The sequence below is a fragment of the Carassius carassius genome, chromosome 31 (assembly GCF_963082965.1).
Source record: "Carassius carassius chromosome 31, fCarCar2.1, whole genome shotgun sequence".
Classification (NCBI taxonomy): Eukaryota; Metazoa; Chordata; class Actinopteri; order Cypriniformes; family Cyprinidae; genus Carassius; species Carassius carassius.
The window spans coordinates 141,137-164,447 of NC_081785.1; the positions used below are offsets into that span (position 1 = coordinate 141,137).

Genomic DNA, 23,311 nt, shown 5'->3' on the forward strand with positions numbered 1-23,311 from the left:
GACGTTTACGTTGGTTCTGTTTCATACCCCTTGACTGTTTACACGGATCACAATCCCTTGATTTTTATTGATCGGATGAAAAATAACAATCAACGTTTGATGCGTTGGAGTTTATTCCTACAGCCTTTTGAGCTTGACATTCGTCACATTCGGGGTAAGGATAACGTGGTTGCGGATGCTTTATCTCGCATCTAAATTAATTGCAGTCTCTGAGGTAAGATATATATTTTCACCCTACAATTAATTATTTAAGGGTGAGGGTGTTATGTGGTGGTGCTTTAAATTACTGAATGTTAATTGTTCTATCTGAGATCGCAGGTGCAGTCATGAATGACATCATGGGAAACCCCGTATTTAAGCTGGTCCGGAATTGAGGCCCACTCTCTCGGTTCTCTCTGCTCTCGCGGCGCTCGCTGCTCTAGCTGTCTCCACCCTTTTGATCAGTGACAGCTGGGGTTTCTTGCCTCATGGCGAGTGGTCCACGATCTTCGCCTCGACTGTTCCAGATCATGGACTGAGTTGTTATTTGTTATTTTCAAGTCAGGTAGTGGGTATTTTCTTTGATCACATTTATTATTTATTTAACACAGCGTAGGAAAGCAGTGGCCCGGAAGACTCACTCTGTTTGTTGTTTTCTTCGGGAGCAGATAAGATCTCGCCTACAGAGTTAGATAGTCAGGTTTTCTGTTTTCCTTTTGCTGCCCTACTTGTACTATTAGTTTGATTTATTGTTTATTGTTGGTGCGCTCTCTCATTTGTTTCATTAAAAGAAACGATACACCTTGAAACCTCACCCAATCGTCTGTGATTCTTAATATGTACGGTCCTTGTCTTACATGTGTTTTAACGAGCCAAATTAGATAAAGGGCCGTAACACAAACAAATTCACGGACAAAACTATTTTTTGTATGGACCTGACATAAAAAAGGTTTAAATCTTTAATTTGGGGACATGCTAAATAATTAAAGGTTATCTCCTGAACTGCACCTTCACTTCCATTTTTCTCTTCAGTCTCTTTATTTTGCCGTTATCCATCTTTCTCGTAATACTCAAGATTGAACAAAACTATACTTTACAATACAATACTCTACAATACTACAATATCTTTATAGAAAAATCCTAATACTGTACACGAGTCATGTTTTCCTTACAAAAATTGACCATGCTTTTTTTAGCCTATATACACTAACCTTTTTTTTTTTTTTTGCAAATGGATTTGTATTTATTTTTAAATAACTCAATTTGTAAAATCATTTTAAATTTTTGCACACAGTTTACCACAGTTAAACAATAGTAACTATTTTCTCTGGATTTATAGAAATATATTAAAACGTTAATTTTCGTAAGGGTTGTGTTGTCTGTCGTAGCTCCCCCTAAACCTATAAAAAAAATCTGATTGTTTTTCAGCTAAATTACTACTGTAACATTACAACAGATAACAATGATGTCCTTTATATAGTATTTTGAGTGATGACTGATGAGCAACGTGCTGCTGCTTGATTAATTAAATAAAAAAACAAAGAAAAAAAAGCATCTTTACAGATGAAACTGACCTGAAACCCTGAACAGGAGTTCTGCTTCTCTGCTCCAGCAGTCCACTCTCTCTCTCTCTCTCTCTCTCTCTCTCTCTGTCTCTCTCTCTCTCTCTCTCTGTCTCTCTCTCTCTCTCTCTCTCTCAGTCTCTCTCTCTCTCTCTCTCTGTCTCTCTCTCTCTCTTTCTCTCTCTCTCTCTCTCTGTCTCTCTCTCTCAGTCTCTCTCAGTCTCTCTCTCTCTTTCTCTGTCTCTCTCTGTCTCTCTCTGTCTCTCTCTCTCTCTCTCTGTCTCTCTCTCTCTCTCTCTCTCTCTCTCTCTCTCTCTCTCTCTCGCATTGATTACTCTGAGTCTGATCCAAACCGTTTGGCGGAGGCGCGGAGAGCGCGCGAGTCATGACTAACACTTCCTGATTTATTAGAGATTTAATTATCAAACGGCGGATTCGCAAATGATCGCTTTAGTACATTCGGCAGGCAATTATACAATAATGATATTAAAATAGCGGGCAAAATCGGCTGGCAGGCCACCGGGAATTGTCCCGGTTCTCCCGGTGTCCAGTCCGCGCCTGATTTCCACAGACACGCAGAACGTACAGGAGTCATATATTGCATTTTTGGGGCTTTATATTCACAGACACTAGTCCATGTCATGTTTTGATTCAAGTGTACTGACCTACTTTTGATTTAGTCATCCAAAATGTGGCATATTCCGTCCGTGTTAGGCATTTCGTTTTTATGACTGGATTCTATGAACCAGACTGTGTTTCCGCATCCCGGAAATGATTAGGGCGGTATGTCTCAGAATAGTCAGTGCAATTTGGGAAAGAAATCAGTTAAATCTGTATGTGGATGTGTGTAAATATTCAAATGTAATCCTCTTTGTAATCGTTAAAAATTTCATAAGTAACTGTAATTTAATTACTCATTTTTTCTTAGTAACTAACTAATTACAGTTACATTAATTTTGTAATTAAATTACGTAACGCCGTTACATGTAACTAGTTACTCCCCAACACTGACTATAGAGTATGATGGGAGATGGACTGTGCGAGTTTGATTACCTGCATTACCTGATACAGCACCCATTCTTCAGCTCAATCTCATATTCACAATACAACATTAGTTTGAATGTCCACCGAGGAAAGCGTTATCTTTGTCGTACTGTCGTTTCATCTATTAAGGGTGATTTTTGACGACAGCGCTGCACTGCATTTGTTAACTGCACCTTAAAAGCTGTTGTTGAGAGTAAAAATAACTTCCTTGTTTACAACCCTGTTTCAGTCTCTTTCAATATAAACGTCTTACTGCAGACTCACTCTCTTGTCGCCATCTAATGGTGGAATAATGTCACTAAAATCACTCACACACACTTTTTCTCAATACTAAATACTAATATTTTTATAAAATATTATTTATTGAATAATATTATTTAATAAACAACAACAGCCATCATAAAAGTTAAAAAAGGCTATTCAGTCAAAAGTACAAAGGCAGCGCTCTAATAAAGAGCACTGAAATTATATAAAATATAACGTGATGAGATTTTGCTTTCATCTAAAACTATTTGTTCTGGAACAAATCATAGATTAATGAGACCAAATGATGTAAAGATGTACAATGTTATCACTTAATTAATGTCAGACATTTTTAAAGACCAAGCAGAGAGAGTGGTGATGGAGAAACTTTCAAACATTTGGTATCTTTGACAGGACATCAAGACTTAAAACTGTGACATGTACATTCTCAGAGAAAATCACTAAAATATAATGTCCTCTACAGAAACAAAAACTCCATAGCTGGGTCTCAGGAGGATAGTATAGTGAGACTTAAAAATGTGATACTTTAGCTCAGTCACAGTACTTTTTTGTGAATCCAGCAAATATGCCTTCAGAATGGGAAATTGTGACACGAAATGATGTGATTTGCTCATTGAGAACATTAGAAGGGCCTGTGAGAAGAGTGAGAAGAGACATGAGTCACGGGCAGATGGGAGATCTGTGTGTGTGTGTGTGTGTGTGGGGGGGGGTGGCAGAGCGACCAGGCGGACATGCTAATTAGTTCATGACACACTTCACCCCTCTGTGCAAGTGAATATTATCATGTGAAGCCCAGAGAAAACAGAACAACTGATAACACACACATTCCAGCACAAAACAGACTATCACTGCCTTCAACACACACACACACACACACACACACACACACACACACACACACACAAACACGCATAGACTCAAACGTATCGAAAACATGCAATTTGATGCAGATGCTGATATTTATATGATGAAATTTTGATGCTTGTGATGCAAATCATTGAGATCTTTATAGCAGTAGAGCAGATACTGACATAAAATGATATAAATATCAGTCGTAGCTCTATATCTCCAGTAATATGTCTCAGTAAGATGAGATTGATCCAAACATATAATGCAGTGTAATCCAGTGCTGATTGAGAGATGAAGAAATAAAGGAGAGATGTTCTGGAGGCTTGTGAAGATCATTCCTCCGCTGAGGAACAGTGAAAGTAAAGCTTCTGGAAACAAACGCTCCTCAAAAGATCCTGAGGATCAGATTTGAGACTCTCAGTCCAGGAAGAGTTCATCTGGAGATATTACTGACCTTATTCTGACCTTTACTTGATCAAAATCACTCACGATCTGACAGCAGAAAGACTTGTGAAGTACAATTACACTAAAAGACCTGGAGGAGATTGTGTTTTAATAATGTTGATCATTTAGAGAGCTCAAGGATATGTTTCCAATCATAGCATTGTCTTTGACGAGGATTTAACAGCGGGCAGGAAAACCCATCATGAGTCGGTGAAGATCTCAGTGTGAGTGTGTGAGGACATTCAATCACACATTAGACACTTTATTACAAACACTTTATTACATATGGGAACGAGCTATTGCTCTTATATGCTTATATTTCTGATATATGCTTCTTCAAATAATCAGGAGACCGAATGGAGTTCTCAGAATTAAAGGGTTAGTTCAGCCCAGTTATTTTCACTGAGATACAAGTCACAGAGCAAAAAATAATTAATGGTCCTAAAACATGATTTAAAATCATATTTAACGTCATTATAAAAACAGAAAAAATAAAAGAGAAAAATGATGGATAATATAAATAAATAAATAATATATATATAGGTTAAACTAATTGAAAACAAGAAAAGTTGCCTTGGCAGCTAGCTGAAAAAAAATGTATAAAGTTTTTTTTATTTAAGTTTAAGAATTAAGTCATTCACAAATGTCTTTATAGTTTTACAGTAGGCTGATAACTATTACAACCCATGTTTCTGCCAAAAATAAATATCCTGCTATTTTAAGACCCTCAGTGAAATCTTAACAGCTGTCAAATTAGTTGCAGAAAGTTTCACTCCACAAGCTTACTTACATCATGAAATCATTTGCACTCACATCAGTATATCTTCATATTGATTTATTAGGTCATTATGTGTAATAAGCAAGATACAGTCAGTGGTGGTCTGGGTTTATTTACTGATATTGACTGTCTGACTGTGAACTGGAAGTGAATAGCACACAGGCTTAACCAAACCCTCTGAATAATAGACTCACTGTCATTCATTTTCTGAGTGTTAACACACCTGTGGATGGTTCAGACATGAGCACAGAACTAATTTCCTTGAAGTTTTGCCACTAAAACACATCCTACCAGTGTGAATGTGTTTTATGTTCATCTATCACCTCCACCAGAACAAAACTACTAAAATCCATAGTGCATCTCATTGATAAATATATTTGTTTATGCACTGTAAAAATAAATGAATAAATGAGTTGCTGCCTTACATTTTAAGTATAATCAACTTAGCTGTTTAAGTCATTTTAACTTAAATTACATTAATCTGACTTTAAAAAGTGAGTTGAATTGTACAACATGTAAATTAGAGTTGAAAACTGCTTAACTTGTTTTGACGAGGTAATGTAAAAACACATGTTGTCATCATTTCAAGGACTTTTCTCGTTTTTCACAGTGTGTCAGTTTGCTCATTCAAATAAATTACAATGACATATAGCCATAAACTACATTATACTGATCCTCTATGTAATAAACATGACATATAAGTATAAATAATCTTGCGTGTGAGTATATGCATTACAGTACGACGATCTTGGGGAAAATTAGGAAATGTCAAAAAGCAAAAAAAAAAAAAAAACAGCAAAGTTTATTTAATTAAAATCATATTTCATTTCATAATAAGCAGAAAAATAAATATAATAAAATCTTCAATATATATATATATATATAATTTAGCTGATGGATTACATATTTGTTTTTGTTTTATAGTTATGCAAATTTGGTGGGAAAAATAAGTCAACAATAAGTCATAAGTATACAAAAAAAAATTGTTATGGCCAAAAACATCCATACATTTCTTAACGCAAAATGTATTTCTTATTTTTTTCCTTTTTATTTTGAAGTGAAATATGCCCCTGATGTGATCTTATCAGTTTTCATGTGATTTTTCATTGTTTACACTGATTTTCCAGGGCTGTCGCTAACGATTATTTTGGTAATCGAATACTTGGTCGATTATTCTGCCGATTAATCGAGTACTCGTCTAATCGTAAATACATTTTTTGGTTGGGGTAATTAAAATAGCTACCTAAAGAAAAGAACACAGTGTATACTATAATATAAACAAGTGTCAAATAAATTAAGATTACATTAAAACGGTAAATATTAATGTCGAACTGCTGTTTTTCACTCATCCTACGAACACATGGTTGGACTGTCCAGGGTTCTCGGAGCGGTTTTCCCCGGCTTTCTCCACATGCTCTGGGAAATGTGGCTGGATGCAGGAGTTGACGGCTTCGGACAGGTCCCCGGGCAGAGACCACATCTTCTTTGCGTGTTCGGCCACGGTGTCTTTATTCAGCTGAACACAGAAGGGAAGAAATGAGACCAGCACTCAACATGATATAAGACGAATCTCACAACAACAGCGTAGTACCACAGTGTCCCTATAATACTATTATTATTAACAGATGTCCTTTAAAAGCGGTTCAGGGAATCTATGCAGTTGCTAGAGTGTTTCTAGTAGTTGGAGGCGGGTTCTTATTTTATTCAAACATTTATATTATGTAATCATTTTCACATCCTCTTGTTGTTTCTTCTGTTGAAAACGCCATTGAGTTACATGGAAGCAACTGTTTGGTTACCTGCTTTCTTCATTTTGGGTTTAGAACAACATGAGGGATTGTGTAAACGATGACACAATTTTCATTTTTGGGTGAATTTTCCCAAAGTCTGACCACTTAAGTAACAAAATGTTCCTAAATACCTGCATTTGTATAGAAATGTTGAAAAGAAAAGCATTGAAATCAAAATTTTATTTTGAACTTACATATTTATGATTTGATTGATTATTAAAAGTGTTTGTATTTTGATCGTTTTGTTTTTAAATGATTTATAAATTAAATTAATTTGACAGTTTCATAATAATTGTTTTTATTTTAAAATTACTAATTTATTTAAATTTTATATTTTACGATTCAATTAATTATTAGCGTTTCATCAGCTTAATAAAACAAAAATATTTCAAAACATTTAATTATTATTTATATTTTATATTATTTATTTATTTATTATTTTCATAAATTTATTTACATTATTAATTCATTATTTGAAAGTGTTTTATTTTAATAGTTTTTGCTTCAAAATGTATATTTTACACTTTATAAATCGTTTTTTGTTTTTTAATTGTTTTTACTCTTTTTTTATTATTAATTTATTTTCATTTCACATATCAACTCAGCGAAATGGAAATAGAAATCTTTTGCAACCTTATACATGTTTACACTTTTGATCAAATTAATGCATCCTTGTTGAATAATATTAATATTTACTATCATAACATCAACATGAAGATTAATTGACAGAGATGTCAGTAAAAATGAGCTACATATGATTCAGTCGCTGAATTAGTCATTGGATCCTCGTTCGGTTATTACAGTTGTCACAACATTATTAAATTAAAAAATGCCCTTCCTGAAGTGAAAAGGCCAATTCTGACTTAATGAAACGGCATTCCTAATGCGTTAAACTTTCATAACCTGATGCATTTCTGAATGAAACGTAATATTCAGTGGGAATATGGAGAGAAAGTTATTTTGATGTTTTTAATAAAGACTGGTTATGATGAAATCCTCTTTATGTAATCATAATAAAATTTTATTAAAAAACCAAGCTTTTAATACAGTAATACAATATATATATATATATATATATATATATATATATATATATATATATTTTTTTTTTTTTTTTTAATGAAGTCACTTCTGCTCATCAAGCCTGCATTTATTTGATTAAAAATAAAGTAAAAACAGTAATATTATGAAATTATGTTTTTTATGTGAATAAATTGTAAAAAATAATTGATTGCTCTCATCAAAGCTGAATGTTCGGCATCATTATAAATGTTTAAATTTAAATTCTTTAACATTTTTCCTATTAGTTCATGATTAAATTTTATTAAATTTTATTAAATTAATTTAAAATGTTTGTGATTTAATTAATTTTAAGGTTTTCATAAACTTTATGAAACATTTTGTAATATTATAAAATGCCTTTACTGTCAGTTTTGATTAATTTATCATTACTGAATAAAATATTATTTCTTAGAAATTAATTATTTATTTTAATTTGACATTTTATTATTATTTTTATATCATTTTTATTATTTGTATGATTTAATTAATGCTTAGTTATGGTTTTATTTAAATTTATTTTTAGTATTTTTTATTTTTAAATAATTCATTTATTTATCATTTTCATGATTTAATTCACTACTACCTTTTCATAAAAAAATCATTTTTTTTTTTTGGAGTTTTGATCAATTTAATGCATCTTTGCTGAATAAAATAAAACATTTGAATGGCTGTGTATAATATGCACTGTTAAATCATTCACAATCAGACAGGAGTGTGTTGTAGGACAGAAAACAGGGTCAGTGTGTACCTGACTGATCAGTTCTCTGATGCTGGCCAGTGTAGCCGCCTGTTTCTTCTTCAGACTCTGTTCCTGCGGTGAAGCATCAGCGCTGCTCTTATCTGCCGACTGAGAGAGTGTGATATTACATGCATTATCAGCACACACACACACACACACACATCTGCAAACATCACATGGTCATACGATTGTGCACATCTTCAAGTCATGTGCACTCACATACATGATCTCAAGTGCAGCGTTAATATATGCATGCATTAATATGTTAATATTGGCAAGCAACAGTGTTCAACAGAACGTGTTGCATTGCTCTCCAGGACATGTGCATGAACATGTGAGTGTCAGTGAGACAAAGAGAGTCCATGTACAGCTATTGTTCACGCATCACGTTGAGCTGAGAGACTCGACCCTCATCATTCAGTTCTCAAGCTCAATTACTGTGGAAAAGATAAACTTCGGTGACCTTTAACTTGACCTTGAGGTGGTTTGTGCACAAACCAAAGCTCCTTCATAGACTATGAATCTGTTGCAATACATGATTTCTAAGAAAACATCATAAATTATTGCACAAGAAGAAGAAATAAAAGCACATGAAACTCAACTTACAACTGGTTCTTATAGATCAGGGATTCCCAAACGTTTTGTCCCCATTGACCTAAAATATTCACTTGAAGTCGCCCTGAGATCCTAAGTTAATATTTCAGTAACTTATTCACATGTTGTCGGTTTTATGATGGTCACACAACATGCAGGTAAATAAAAAAAATCATTCAATCAAACAAATAAAATAGTATATTTTTAGAAAGTGTTTTATTTGTATGATATGTTTATCATTTTTTTTTTTTTTTTTTTTGATTGTTTTTATTTGAAAATTGTTTATATATTTTCATTTTACACGTTTATGATTTAACTAATTATAAGCAAGTGTTTTTTACATTTTTTTAATTGGAAAAGTATATATTTATTTAAAAAATTCATAAAATTCATTTTTGATTTAATTCATTGTTAGTAATGTCTTTTTATTTTGATAATTTTTTTTATTACAAAAATGTATTTATTTTATTATTAATACGTGTATTATTTTTATTGTTTTTCATTATTTATATTAATTTTAAATTTTATAATTTAATAAAATATTTATTAAGTATATTATTCACATATACGCATTATTATTCACACAGCGTTCACATAAACTCACGTAGAGTATATCCAGAGTCTCTGGCTTTTTTAATGCATCTTTAAAAACTTTCTGTGATCTAAACTTGAATGGCATTCTGTTCTTGCAGAGGAGATGTGGAAATAATGGACAGTGAAAGAAATAGAGAAGTGGATGAATTTGGATGAGCTGCATGTGAATAAAGAGAGAGAGAGAGAGAGAGAGAGAGAGAGAGAGAGTGCACATGTTAGACTGTGTTTGTCTTTGTGTCCAACCGTTGTCATGGTTACAGCTCTCGTCTCAATTGCACTTCTCATTCAAAAGCTGTCTATCTATTTTTCCTTTTGTGCTCTTCACGCTCAATCTCTCGATCTGTGCTCATGTGGTGTTTTACCTGAGTGCTATCATTGTCAAGCTGCTCCGTACTTTTGGATTTCTTCATTCTGAAACAGAGAAACATAAGGATTGGTGTGTTAAAACAAGAGTAATCAAGTTCAATGGAACATAAAAGAGGTTTAATAAAGCTACAGTTTAATATTTTTTAAATACTTTAATATAATAGAAGATCATATGACACTAAAGACTGGAGTAATGATGCTGAAAAAAGCTTTTGTTAAAATTATTTATTGATGGTCATTTGAAATTTATTAGTGACTTATTTTGACTGATTTAATTTGACGTATTTATGGTTTAATTTATTATTACTAAGTGTTTAATTCAGATTAATTTAAAATTATTTATTTATATTTACATTTTAATTTATTTACATTTATGTTTACAATTTACATTTAAATTTAAATTATATATTTTAAATCTTACATTTTAAATAAATCCAAATAAATGCATCTTGGGTGAACAAAAGATATTAATTTTAATTTGACGTATTTATGACTTATTTTTTTTTTTAGTAATTTCATTTTGATCAATTTAAAATTATTTTATTTTTACATTTTTATGTAAAATTCAAAAACATAAAAGAAAATCTTACTTGTCTTTCTTCTTGGACTCACTAAAAAAAGAAAAGAAAAAAAAACAGATTGTGAGATGTGATGAGAGATATCATGAATATTATGTACCTTTTATGTTATCTAGTTGTGGATTTCAATAGTAATGGCAGATGTTCTCATACAGCAGTCATTCCTCACACAAGCTGTTTTATTTCATTATGGGGTTGAGCTCATGGGGTCCCACTCATGCTCACGGTGCTCATTTACTCTGAACAAAAATAATTAACAAACAAACCGTGCTTCACGTAGAAAAGGTCACTGGCTCCTGGTTTTGTTAGACATGAAACCTCATTATAAATCTAAAGACAAAACCCACTCACACACTTCAGCTCTCTGATGCATTAGCTTAAAGCTGCACTCACTGATTCATTTCACGCTCGTTCTTTCTTGCATTTTCTTGTGTATTTCTCTCATCCCAAAGTTCAAGAACTGAAACACACACACACACACACACACACACACACACACACACACACACACACACCTGTTGAGTGCCTTGACCTCACTGCAGTGCTTCTCTGTGGCCATTTCCAGGAGTTTGGTCAAACGCTGTAACACAGGAAGTTCAGGAGAGAACACAGGAAGTGTCACTTACACATATCAGAACAGAACGCACCAGCTGGCCCTGGCTCCGAGATTTGCTCCACACAGAGGAAATGAATACAAGCACTTCCTGCGACTTCCAAGAAAGAAATATCCAGCACCTGCTTTCTGGTATAGCAGGTAAAAATGATGCATCTGATCACTTCATGTTCAAATCATTCATGTTTTTAGAGTGTTGCTGTGTGGTTGCTAGGTTGTGTCTTAAGTTGTTTGAATGGTTTTCAAGTGTTGTTATGCAACATTGTTTCATATTCTTCACAAACATTTGCAAATGATACATTTTCGTGACGATGCAGCAGTGGCCAGAACATAATGGCAGTCCTCATTGTCGAGCCCTGAGGAATCTTTTGTGTTTTCTCGGAGCCCGAGTACAGATCCATTCAGAGGTGACTCTGGTCAATATGAGTGTAAGAGGATGTGACGGGTCCGGTCAGGTTTACTCTTCCAGTACGGGACATGATTGACCCCTGATCTTTGCAGATCAACTAGAGCAGCAGAGTGCTGATGGGTAATCAATACCTGAGAGAGTCCTGGCTCACGGCCAGCTGGACAGTGCAGGACTGAGAAGATGTTCGGCTCATTGAAACGCTCAGTATGGCCAAAATCAAACAAGAATTAGTAAAATAAAAAAAATTAAAAATAAAAAAAAAGTAAAAATTTAAATAAAATAAAATAAAAATGAAATGCTAAGTATAGGTGAAACAAAAAATAATTCACATAATAATAATAATAATAATAATAATAATAATCTAATTGCAATTCTTAGAACAAGAATTCACTAAAAAAATGTAAATAAAAGAATAAAAATAATTGGCTAATTAAAATGCTGAAAACTAAATGGCTGATTTTTTTATATTTATTAACAAAACAACAGTAATAATGATGATTACTGGTATTATTATTGTTGTTTATATAATATAATGTAAAACAAAAACTCTGATCACTGTGTGATTATTATGTTAGTTTGGCATAAGCCAGTTAAAACCCTTCCTGTCAATCATGTTTTGATGAGAGAGACGTTCATGTGCTTTTTTATAATGTTTTCTAGCAGATTTATTTGTGATGTGGATGATTTCTGAAACAAAATCAGCAGATTTCTTTGATTCTACACTCTCTCTGATGAGGTCACAGTCTCACAATGCGGCTACATTAGCTACACTGTACAGTAATAATGTGTGTGTCTTTACCTCAGTGTTGTTCTGTTCTTTCTTCTTCTTGATTTGATCGTGTTGCTCCACCAGCAGAACCCTGAGCTCCGACTTCAGCTTCTGCTTGAGTTCATTCACCTGGTCACCGGGATCATCTCCAGACCTGGACAATCACACGGGAACAAACACAATCACTTAACCAGAGAGCAACACACAACATACTCCTCATGGGACAACAACACAAAACATTACAGTTTAACGGAAGTGAGAGCCAAACGTGGATGCACACCAGACTTCTTTACTAGTTTATTGAAGACCACCACTGATCAAGGACAGAACCTATGGATGTCCAAACCTGACAAAATTAGAAATAAATAAATACATAAATATACAAAGAAATGTAAACAAGGAAAACTAAATAAATAAAATGTATTGATAAATATACAAAGAAAAAATATATAATTATTTATACATTCATTTTCTTATGTATATTTCATTTTTTCCACATTTATTTATTTCCACTGTATTTATTTCCCCATTTATGTGGAAATAAATAAAAGTGGAGATAAATAAATGTATTATATAAATAAAATAAAAATAAATAAATTTGGGAAAAAAATAAAATATACATAAGGAAATAAAAGTATAAATATTTTTTTATTTTCTTTGTATATTTATATTATTTATTTTTTAACTTTTCTTTTTATATTTATTTATCTTATTTATATACTTCACATTTTTTCAGGTTTGGAATTCCATAAGAAAGAGCCAATCACAAGTATGTACATTGTTTACTAAAACCAAAATTGTTTAAAAATAGTTTTCTTTTTATTGAAATAAAGCTGAAATGAAAAGTATGTATAAGATGAAAAACAACAACAACAACAACAAAAAAATTAAAACAAGAAATTTTGCTTTGATAAGTAAAACTACTCAAATGTGTAAAAAAAATAAAATAAAAAAATGACAAACGTACATAAAATTATGAACACTTCAACTTAAATAGAAAAATAATTTTAATGGAAGATATATCATCTGAAAAAGTCTTATCTTGAGCAGTTTTGCTTCTCAGTAGAGAGAAAATAAATAAATAAATAAATAAACCTAAAATTGAAATAAAAAAATAATTTAAAGGAATTAACTAAATTGGAAAAATATACGGAATTTGAAAATACTGCAATAGTATAGAATAACATTCCCTATGAGAGAGCGTGTTCACTCTGTATTTACTTCTTGCCTGTGCTCTTCTTCTTCAAAGCTTTGAACTGGTCGCTGTATTTCTGAATCAGTTCTTCTCGTTTCTTCTGAAACTTCTTCTCCGTGTCTTTCAGCTCTTTGTCCTGTTTCTTGGCGACTTTCAGGAAGTTCTTGTGCTGCTGCAGTTCTTCACAGGTCACAGTGGTGGGATCTGAAAATAACCCCAGTGAACATGTATACAACCAATAACAAATGTTAATCAGGCGAAATTCTCATTATGACAGAATTTATTTATTTATTATTGTAAACACCATGCCAGCTTATCTGGCTTTTTTATAGTAAAAGTCAATGCTTGAGAAAAAAAAAAGAAGAAATTAAATATGAAAAAAGAAAAAAAGGACTGTTTAAAAATGAACAAAAAATGGATTATTAAAATAAATATTATGTTTAATAATTATACATTTATTATTTTTTAGTTTAGTGGTAGTGACACTGCATTTTGGTGGTTACTACAGTAATATCCAAACTATCCCCCTAGTTAAGGCCCTTTCACACCGGATGTGTAACGAAAAAGCGAATAGTTCGCGTGCGAATAGCTTGCGTCAAAACCATTCACATCAGCCGCGACGTGAATTTGCGATGTCTGTGACGTTCAGAGAGCTTCAACATTCCAAAACTTTCGCGCCGACAGTTGAGAAAATGGACACTTCAACATCATCATCCAGTGAAGACGAGCTTTTCATTTTCTTTAAAAGACAGAAAAGAAGGTTTTGGGTGCACCCAGTCCTAAAGAACAGAGAGTCTGAAGGGGAGTATGCCAATCATGTACAGGAGCTAAAACTTTATCATGGCCGGTTCCGCACTTACTTTCGGATGTCTGTGGGACAATTCGAGGAGCTCCTTCAGATAGTGGCACTGCATCTGACAGGAGACAAACCACAAACTTCAGGGAACCAATTGATCCGGAGCAGCGTCTGGCAGTCTGCTTAAGGTGAGCTGTCCTCTTAAAAACATCAGCCCATAGAACACACACACAAGTAATCAGAAGATCCGTCATTTTTGCTGTGACGTCACCTTTGTTTCCTTGTATGTGATTGGCTGAAGCCTTTTTGTCGCCTCAAAAGTAAAAAAAAATCGACATCGAAGCGAAAAAAATAAAAGTCGTTTTTTCGCCTCAGCACATTCACGTTCGGTGTGAAAGCACTCATTACACAAACAGCTGATCAAAAAATAAAACCATCGCGCGTCAAAATCGCGTCCAGTGTGAAAGGACCTTAATGGGACAAGCAATGTAGCGAGTCAGTGTGATGACTTTACAATGTATCATTTAAATGGAGTCATGTGACACATGCAGGTCACCTGATGGATCAGACGGGGTCTCCGTGACCACAGCATCCACAGCTGCAGCAGGTTCTAGATTTTCTTCTGGTTTTGGTTCAGTGTTTTCCTCTGGTTTGGGCTCAGGTTCTGGTTTTTCTTCTGGTTTGGGCTCAGGTTCTGGTTTGGCTGGTTCTGGTTTTTCTTCTGGTTTGGGCTCAGGTTCTGGTTTGGCTGGTTCTGGTTTTTCCTCTGGTTTGGATGGTTCTGGAGCTGGAGTCTGTTTGGCTGGAGGTGCAGCGTCGCCCTCTGCTGGAGCTTCTTCTGCAGCCTTCGTTTCTTAAAATACAGATAATAATTATAGAATAGAAATTATCATTCATTTATTCATTTACACATTATAGACTGTTTCCAAGCAGTCAAAGTCTTACTGGTGCAAAATCCATCAATCATGAAACAATTTCGATGAATTTGAATATATTTTATTTCAGGTGTATTCTACAGAAGACAAGTGTTGTTATTCAGCTCAATTAAAAATAACAATGATTAAAAATGGCCAAAAATGACTAAAAAGTGAAAAATGTAAAAATAAAAGCTAATTCAAAATATTAATAAAACTATAATAGCATAAAAATAATACTAACATAACAGGATTATTAATACACTATAGCCAAAACTAAATTAAAAATGAATTAAAAATACTTATACATAAAACACACACACACGCATCACAAAAACTATATGAAATAAAATAAGTTTAAGCACTAAAATTACTTACACATAAAACAATTTTTTTTACAATTATTATATACAAATACTTTGATCTCATACAGTCTTATCAGTGCAGTTAAATCGATTTTTTGATATTTATTAGTTTGTTATTAGATGGTGTTTGTAGGCGATGTCCATCACATGTGTGTTATTCACCTGCAGGTGTGACCCCCGTCTGGGCTCCGTCAGCGACAGGTAACTCATATTCACACACGTATGTTGAACTCTGTACAGAGATTACAGTGAGATTCATAAAAGCGCTAAATCACACAGTTACCGTATGCATGAGCCTCACACTAAGCAGAGGACGTTTCGTATATTTGGTTTATTTTGAAATAATGATTGTACATTATCACACTTATTACAAGGCTACTTATCAAATAAGTAAATAAGTGTGCGTGAAATATTAGATTTGAATTTAAACAAGATGTATGAAACTTGCACATCTATGAATGAACAGCAGTTATATGGTTCAGAAGTTGTTATCAGTGTTGTTTTAATATATTTTGTTATATATATTATATGTGTGTGTGTGTGTATATATATATATATATATAGAGAGAGAGAGATAGCAGTAGTAATTTTGTTTTGCGTTTTTATAATTTCTTTTAGTTAAAAAAAATTATATATATTTTGTCTATAATTCTATATATTTCTATACATTGTATTTCTGCTTCAGCATATTAATTTAACATTGAATGAAATGAAAATTGTTTCCTTGACCACTAGTTCAAATAAAATATGTTTTTTAAATATATTTCATTTTATTTTAATTTTAAATAATGAACGTTGTTTTTATCGTTTAGTTTTAATTTAATTTAATTTAATTATTTTAGCATCTTTTGAATTAGTTTGTGTTTTTATATTTAGTTTTCATTTTAAATTTAAAGTTTTAGTAAGTTTGTATCGTGTTTTTATAATTTTTTTTTCAGTTTTGGTTTTTAGTACATCAAATCAAACTAAATAAAAAAAATTGCCTTGTCATCTAGTTTAAATAAAATATTTTTTTTTTTTTTTAAGTTAATGTTTATATATATATATATATATATATATATATATATATATATATTTTTTTTTTTTTTATGGTTTTAATTTTAGTTAACTATAATAACCCTGGTATTAAAAAATGCAGTGGTTTATCTATATTCTCATTTCTATTCTCGGTCAATTTACTTCTCTTTTATAAGAGACCCTGCATGTTTTTAGACTGCAGGTCAATCTAAAGAAACTAATGTCTGTCAAGAGAACATGCATCTCTCATTATCTGTGCATTTAACTCTACCTCAGTCTTCGGCGGCTTTGATGTCTTCACTGGATTGAAAAGGGCATCTGAGAAATCTAACAGAAAAACAATCATTGAGTGGTTGTTCGATGTCGCATTCAGTAAAGCAGGTTACTGTAGGCTTGTAGGTCAGTACCAGCGAATGCAGCGGGGATGTAGTCCTTCACCTCGATGTGCACGAACACAGACGGCAGCGTGAGCGGCATGTTGCTCTCGGTGCGCAGACCGATGTGCTGGAAACCTGCAAACCATCACAGCATTTGACAAACTTCTTAAACTGTATTACATTACTCAAAGGCCATTTAAATAGAGTGCACTTGCATCATCATGTTTCTGTGCACTTCTTAAAAATGCACTGTGTCATGCTTTAAATAAATATATGTATGTTGATGTATTGACTAACATACTAAAGCACATGTAAAATAATTTATTTTCATTTCAACTGAAGAGTGTCGTCCAAAAGTACACTTGTTAATGTCTTTTAGAAGTACTACATTTCAATGCACTTGCTGGTACAGTTTAGTATACTCCAGTACAAACTGGTTAAAAGATTGTCTGTAACACATTTGGTGCTGGTCAATACATGATAAACAATTATTTACTTGACAGAAATATTTCCTTGCTTCCGAGAGCCTGAAATGTAAGTGTGACAATTAACATACAATGCATAATTAATAAACTCTGTGTGATTAAATATATGTAAATGAAGATTAAAGTAGATGTATATGTATTTAAAAATCATGTTTATTACTACTGTGCACTTCAGACAAAGTTTATTTATTTATTTTTTAAATTGGAGTGTATTGAATTTGGCAAAAGTAAAATAAAATAAAATAAAATAAAAATGTTTATAGTGTTGTATACTACACTGGTAAATTGATTTTAACACATTAAAATGTATTATATATTAAGACCCATTAAAATCGTTATAACAAAACTGATTTAAATTCAAGACTAGCTATTCAAAGACTACTTATTAGGTAGGTCAATTGGTTAATGTAATTAACGCATTAATAAATATTAACTAACAATGTGCAATACATTTTTATACCATTTATTAATCTTTGTTTGCATTAATAAAAAAAATGCAACTGTTCATTGTTAGCTCAGGTATATTAATTAATAATAACAGATAAAACTTTAGATTTTTTTATAATGTATTTGTAAATGTTAAAATGAATATAAACTGAGATTAATTAATAATTTGCAAGTATTTGTCAATGCTGGTTTATGTTCACTAATGTAGTTAACTAATGTTTTACAAATTTAACCTTATTGTAAAATGTTACCAAAAAAGACGATTATATATCGTGACCCTGGAGCACAAAACCAGACATAAGGGTACATTTTTCGAAATTGAGATTTATATATCATCTGAAAGCTGAATAAATAATTGTTCCATAGATATGGTTTGTTAGGAGGACAATATCTGTCTGAGATCCAACTATTTGAAAATCTGGAATCTGAGGGAGCAAAAAAAATATCTAAATATTGAGAAAATCATCTTTAAAGTTGTTCAAATATGAATATAAAGCATATTACAAATTAAAAATTTAGTTTTGATATATTTACGGTAGGAAATTTACAAAATATCTTCATGGAACAAGATCTTTACGGAATATCCAAAATATATTAAAAAGTCATTCATGAAAAAATGACGTGGAGACAAACATATCTCAGCACCCAACAAATAAGAAAGGTCCTGTGAGAGCTGAATCCAAAAAGGAGAGCGAGGGGCACTCCCCCCCCCCAAAAAAGCTAAAAAATTTGCCTAAAGATCCTTGCGAACAGAGAACACACGTAGGAGAAGATGTCAGATTCATATGATAACGTTTCAGTGGGGTCAAGTAAACCCTATGCAGCAATTTCCAATGAATCATTTGGTGGTTTGGGTTTTTAGAAGACAGTTTAAACATTCCCCAATAAAACATGCACATCCTCATTAAGATCCTTAGCCCAAACAGTTGTAATAGATAAAGGTTTGTAAGAATGCTCAAGAAGAAAAAAATAGATGACTGAAGCAGAGGAGGGAGATTCCTCAGAGGGAAGGATTAGTTTGCGCAAAGGGTGAATTGAGAGTTCAGTCCAGGGCACCCCATATTCAGATCTAATGCGCAAATACATAAAAAAGGAAGTGTCTGGCAGATTATATTGAGTTTTGAGATTCTGGAAGGATTGTAAACCACTATCATCATAAATATCTCCCAAAGTATTTACTTTGTGATGAGTCCATTGCGGACAATGGAATGGAGTGTTGCCTGACAAAAGATTATTATTGTCAAAAATTGGCGTATGCTTATGCCAAATTTCAACTTGTTATAAATGTCTTTCAACATCCCTCCATGTAGAAAGGAGATGGGTTACAATGGGACCAAACCTAGATTTACACTGCCTAAGCGGAACCCCCGAAAAAACCATTTATATGGATACACAATAGATTCCTCAATTGCTTTCCAAGATACAGAAGCATCAGGGTCAAACCAAACTGATAAAGGGCGGAGGGGAAAGGCTTGGGCATACAGTCTTAAATTAGGGAAAGAAAGACCTCCATCTACTTCGTTGTAAAGTAGTCAGTTTAATACGAGGACGTTTCCCATCCCATATATACCGTGAAACACATGCATCAAGTTTGTTCCAGTAACCAACTGGTGGAGCTAGAGGAATCATAGAAGAGAAGAAATTAATACGTGGGAGAACATTCATTTTAATCACCGATATACGAGCCTGAAGAGAAGTAGGAAGACGAGACCAATTTTCTAAATCTGAGGATATTTTGCCTAGAATGCTATTATAGTTTTTTTTTATGATTTCTTGCAGGGAAGGAAAAATATCTATCCCCGGGTACTTAAAGTTTTGAACCACTGGAATAGATACAGAAAGGGAAATGGGATCAGATTTAGATTTGAGGGGAAGTAGACATGACTTACTCCAATTAATTTTAAACCCAGAGAGAGATCCAAAATGGTCAAATAAATTCAATACATGGGGCTTCTCCAGAAACAATAAGATATCATCAGCGAATAAAGAAATATGATGATGAGTATTCCTTATACTTATGGGAGAAATAGTTTCAGATAGTCGCACCGCTTGAGCTAAGGGTTCCAAGGATAAGGCAAATAACAGAGTGAGCCTTGGTTAATTTCAATAAACTCAGCAAAATTATTTCTGAATTTACTACAATTTCTGAATTTACTACAATTTAATCACATTTACTGTGATTCCTTTGGTCCAGATCAGTTTTGGTTTTAGCATCTTTTAGAGATACCACTCCATAAAACCTATTATTACACCTGTGTACATCCTCCTCTTTCAAATGGGATTCTTGAACTAACACTATATCAATCTTTCTCCTTCGCAAAAAAATCCAGAAAACCTGTACGTTTGTGTGGGCCATTAAGGCCATTAATATTACAACTAAGAATATTAAGGTCAGTCATAGGTATCAAACAGCATTACTGCATAATAAGACCCCCACCCCCACCCTTCCCGTCAGTTTTCAAAAATATATTGACACATTTCCATGAACTATGGCAGACCAAACCAAGAACAAACCTTGATCTGCCAGCACCCCTTAATATGATCCGTGGCGTCAACAAAAACCTGCACATTACAGAAGCACCAACATTGGCCCCAAAGTCACATTTTGACTAGATAGTATCTCTGTTGAAAAAAATAAATAACTAATAATAATAATAAATAATTAAATAAAAAATAAACAATTAAATTAAATTAAATTAAATTAAATTAAATTAAATTAAATTAAATTAAATTAAATTAAATTAAATAATAATAATAATAAATAAATAAATTAATTAATTAAAACAAGAGAGAAGGAATACAACTAGAACATAAATATTATACCACCATAATCAGTAAGCGATACTGTATGCTCAATGAAACTATCTAGTAACTATAAGTTCAGAAGTAAATATTAGAGTAAACCGTGAGAGACACGGTCGCCTAAGAGCATCTCTTCTCCCGATTAGATAGCAAGCGCCCAGCTGAAGTTCAGTGAGAGTTGATGGATAAATGGGATCTAAAAAACACTCTTGCTTCTTCTGGGGAGTATAACAATTTAGGTTCACCCTGATTGAGAATGACCTTCAGCGTTGCAGGATAGAGAAGAAAATTCTGGATGCCTGCCTCTCTCATTTCCTTTCTTACTGGCGTGAATGCACTTCTTCTTTTTGCGGTGGCTGGCGAAAAATCTGGAAAGAAAGACAGCATTGCTCCGTCAGATGTTTTCACCGGGACGTGAAGTCTGGCGGCCCGCAAAATGAGCTCCCTGTCTGTGTACCGCAACAATTTAAAGATGAAAACCCGTGGTTTAGCACGATCTGAGGAGAGCCTGTTGTACACGCGATGCGCTCATTCCACTTCAATCTCTTTGCCTGCCAGAGACGGGAGCCAGGCCGGTAGCGATCTCTTCAAAAAGCCCATAGGGTCGTCCTTTTCGGACCCGTCAGGCAATCCAACCAGACGCAGATTGCAGCGCCTATTGCGATCCTGTAAATCAACAACCTGTTGCTCGAGCGCTGCTTCCTCGCCTATCGTGATCCGCGTCAACTTTCTTTTGTTCTCTCTTCTCCCCTGTAAGAATATCCATTTGGAGCATAGCGATTGAACAACTGACATGTGAGAAGCGAACTCGTTCTGCATCGCCGTCAACTCAGATCTTAGAATGCCCTCAAAGTGTGCAACAGTATTCGCGATCTTATCCACCATATCATCCGTGGTCGGTGGTTTAGATTTCTTCTTAATCGGAGAAGCCGACGGAGACATCTCCTGCTGTTTCCGATTGCCAGACATTAGGAAAAGTGTTGTTAATGAAATAAGCTTAAAATAAAACAAAAAAATCAGCAAAAAGGGGCCAAATGTATGGAACTCTTTTCAAGTGCGACTAGGTTCATGAGCACGTGACGTGACTCCCAGAAGTATATTCTTTTAAAGTATATTACATTGTAGAAGCTCACCTGTCTGCATAGCGTCCAGAGGGATGATTCGGTGACCCAGGAACTTTCCGCCCTCCTCCTGAACCACGAGTCTGAGGTAAGCCATCTCCGGCAGCAAGATCTGCTCAACATCACACAGACGTCAGCCTCCGAGCCGCTCCAACACACCTGAGTCATGATACAAGATGCATGGGATCTGACCTTCTCGAAGACGAACGGCTCCTCGTTCCACTCGGGGTTGATGGCGTTGGGCGTCGTGCTCCATTTGGTGCGGTATTTGCGTTTGGGGTCTTTGGGCAAACCGATGAGCTCGACCTCCACTCCTGTCTTCACGTGCTTTTCCGACAGGAACTGACCGGAGTAAATCTGAACACAGGATACAGTTCACAGGTACAGCAACAAAATTTACATTTTGAGTATTTCCATGCATGATTTTTCTATATAAGCCCCAATGCATTTCTGCAGGACCTTAATGGTGAGAGTGCTGGCGATGATGGTGTCAATCCTGTCGGTGAAGGGATCGAACTTCTTGTCGCTGCGGCGGACCACGTCGTGTTTGAGGAGGTAACCCGTCCTGCCGTTAAACTCAAACAGAGCCATGTTCAGCTGCATGGGGAAGTCTACAGCATCAAACACACACCAAACCATTAAACCCACAGACAAAGAGACAGAGACAGACACAGACACAGAGACACAGAGACACAGAGACAGACACAGAGACAGAGACAGAGACAGAGACACACAGACACACAGACACAGACACAGACACACAGACACAGAGACACAGAGACAGACACAGAGACACAGAGACAGACACAAACACAGAGACACAGAGACACAGAGACACAGACACACAGAGACAGACACAAACACAGAGACACAGAGACACAGACACACAGACACAGAGACAGACACAGAGACACAGACACACAGACACAGAGACACAGAGACACAGAGACACAGAGACAGACACAGAGACAGACACAGAGACACAGACACAGAGACACAGACACAGACACAGAGACACAGAGACAGAGACACAGAGACACAGAGACAGACATAGAGACACAGACACACAGACACAGAGACACAGACACAGAGACAGACACAGACACAGAGACACAGAGACAGACACAGAGACACAGAGACAGAGACAGAGACAGAGACACAGACACACAGACACACAGACACAGAGACAGACACAGAGACAGACACAGAGACAGACACAGAGACACAGACACAGAGACAGACACAGAGACACAGACAGACACAGAGACACAAACACAGACACAGAGACACAGACACAGAGTCAGAGACACAGAGACACAAAGTCAGAGACACAGACACAGAGACAGACACAGACACAG

At 34.3% G+C, this 23,311-nt stretch overlaps 1 protein-coding gene across 1 annotated transcript in view; it reads right to left on the bottom strand.

Annotated features, from left to right (window-relative positions):
• Positions 1-5,918: 5,918 nt before the first annotated feature.
• LOC132112167 (1-phosphatidylinositol 4,5-bisphosphate phosphodiesterase beta-2-like) overlaps positions 5,919-23,311 on the bottom strand; it is a 32,309-nt gene continuing 14,916 nt past the window's right edge. The window contains exons 19-32 of the mRNA XM_059519745.1: positions 22,413-22,564; positions 22,146-22,310; positions 21,966-22,065; positions 17,129-17,233; positions 16,993-17,048; positions 15,867-15,936; positions 14,982-15,278; positions 13,656-13,893; positions 12,465-12,588; positions 11,159-11,223; positions 10,656-10,676; positions 10,062-10,110; positions 8,521-8,619; positions 5,919-6,436 (exon numbers count right to left, since the gene is read on the bottom strand). Coding sequence (XP_059375728.1) covers positions 6,266-6,436; positions 8,521-8,619; positions 10,062-10,110; positions 10,656-10,676; positions 11,159-11,223; positions 12,465-12,588; positions 13,656-13,893; positions 14,982-15,278; positions 15,867-15,936; positions 16,993-17,048; positions 17,129-17,233; positions 21,966-22,065; positions 22,146-22,310; positions 22,413-22,564 — 1,712 coding nt within the window. The 3' untranslated portion in view covers positions 5,919-6,265. The remainder of the gene's footprint in view (positions 6,437-8,520; positions 8,620-10,061; positions 10,111-10,655; positions 10,677-11,158; positions 11,224-12,464; positions 12,589-13,655; positions 13,894-14,981; positions 15,279-15,866; positions 15,937-16,992; positions 17,049-17,128; positions 17,234-21,965; positions 22,066-22,145; positions 22,311-22,412; positions 22,565-23,311) is intronic.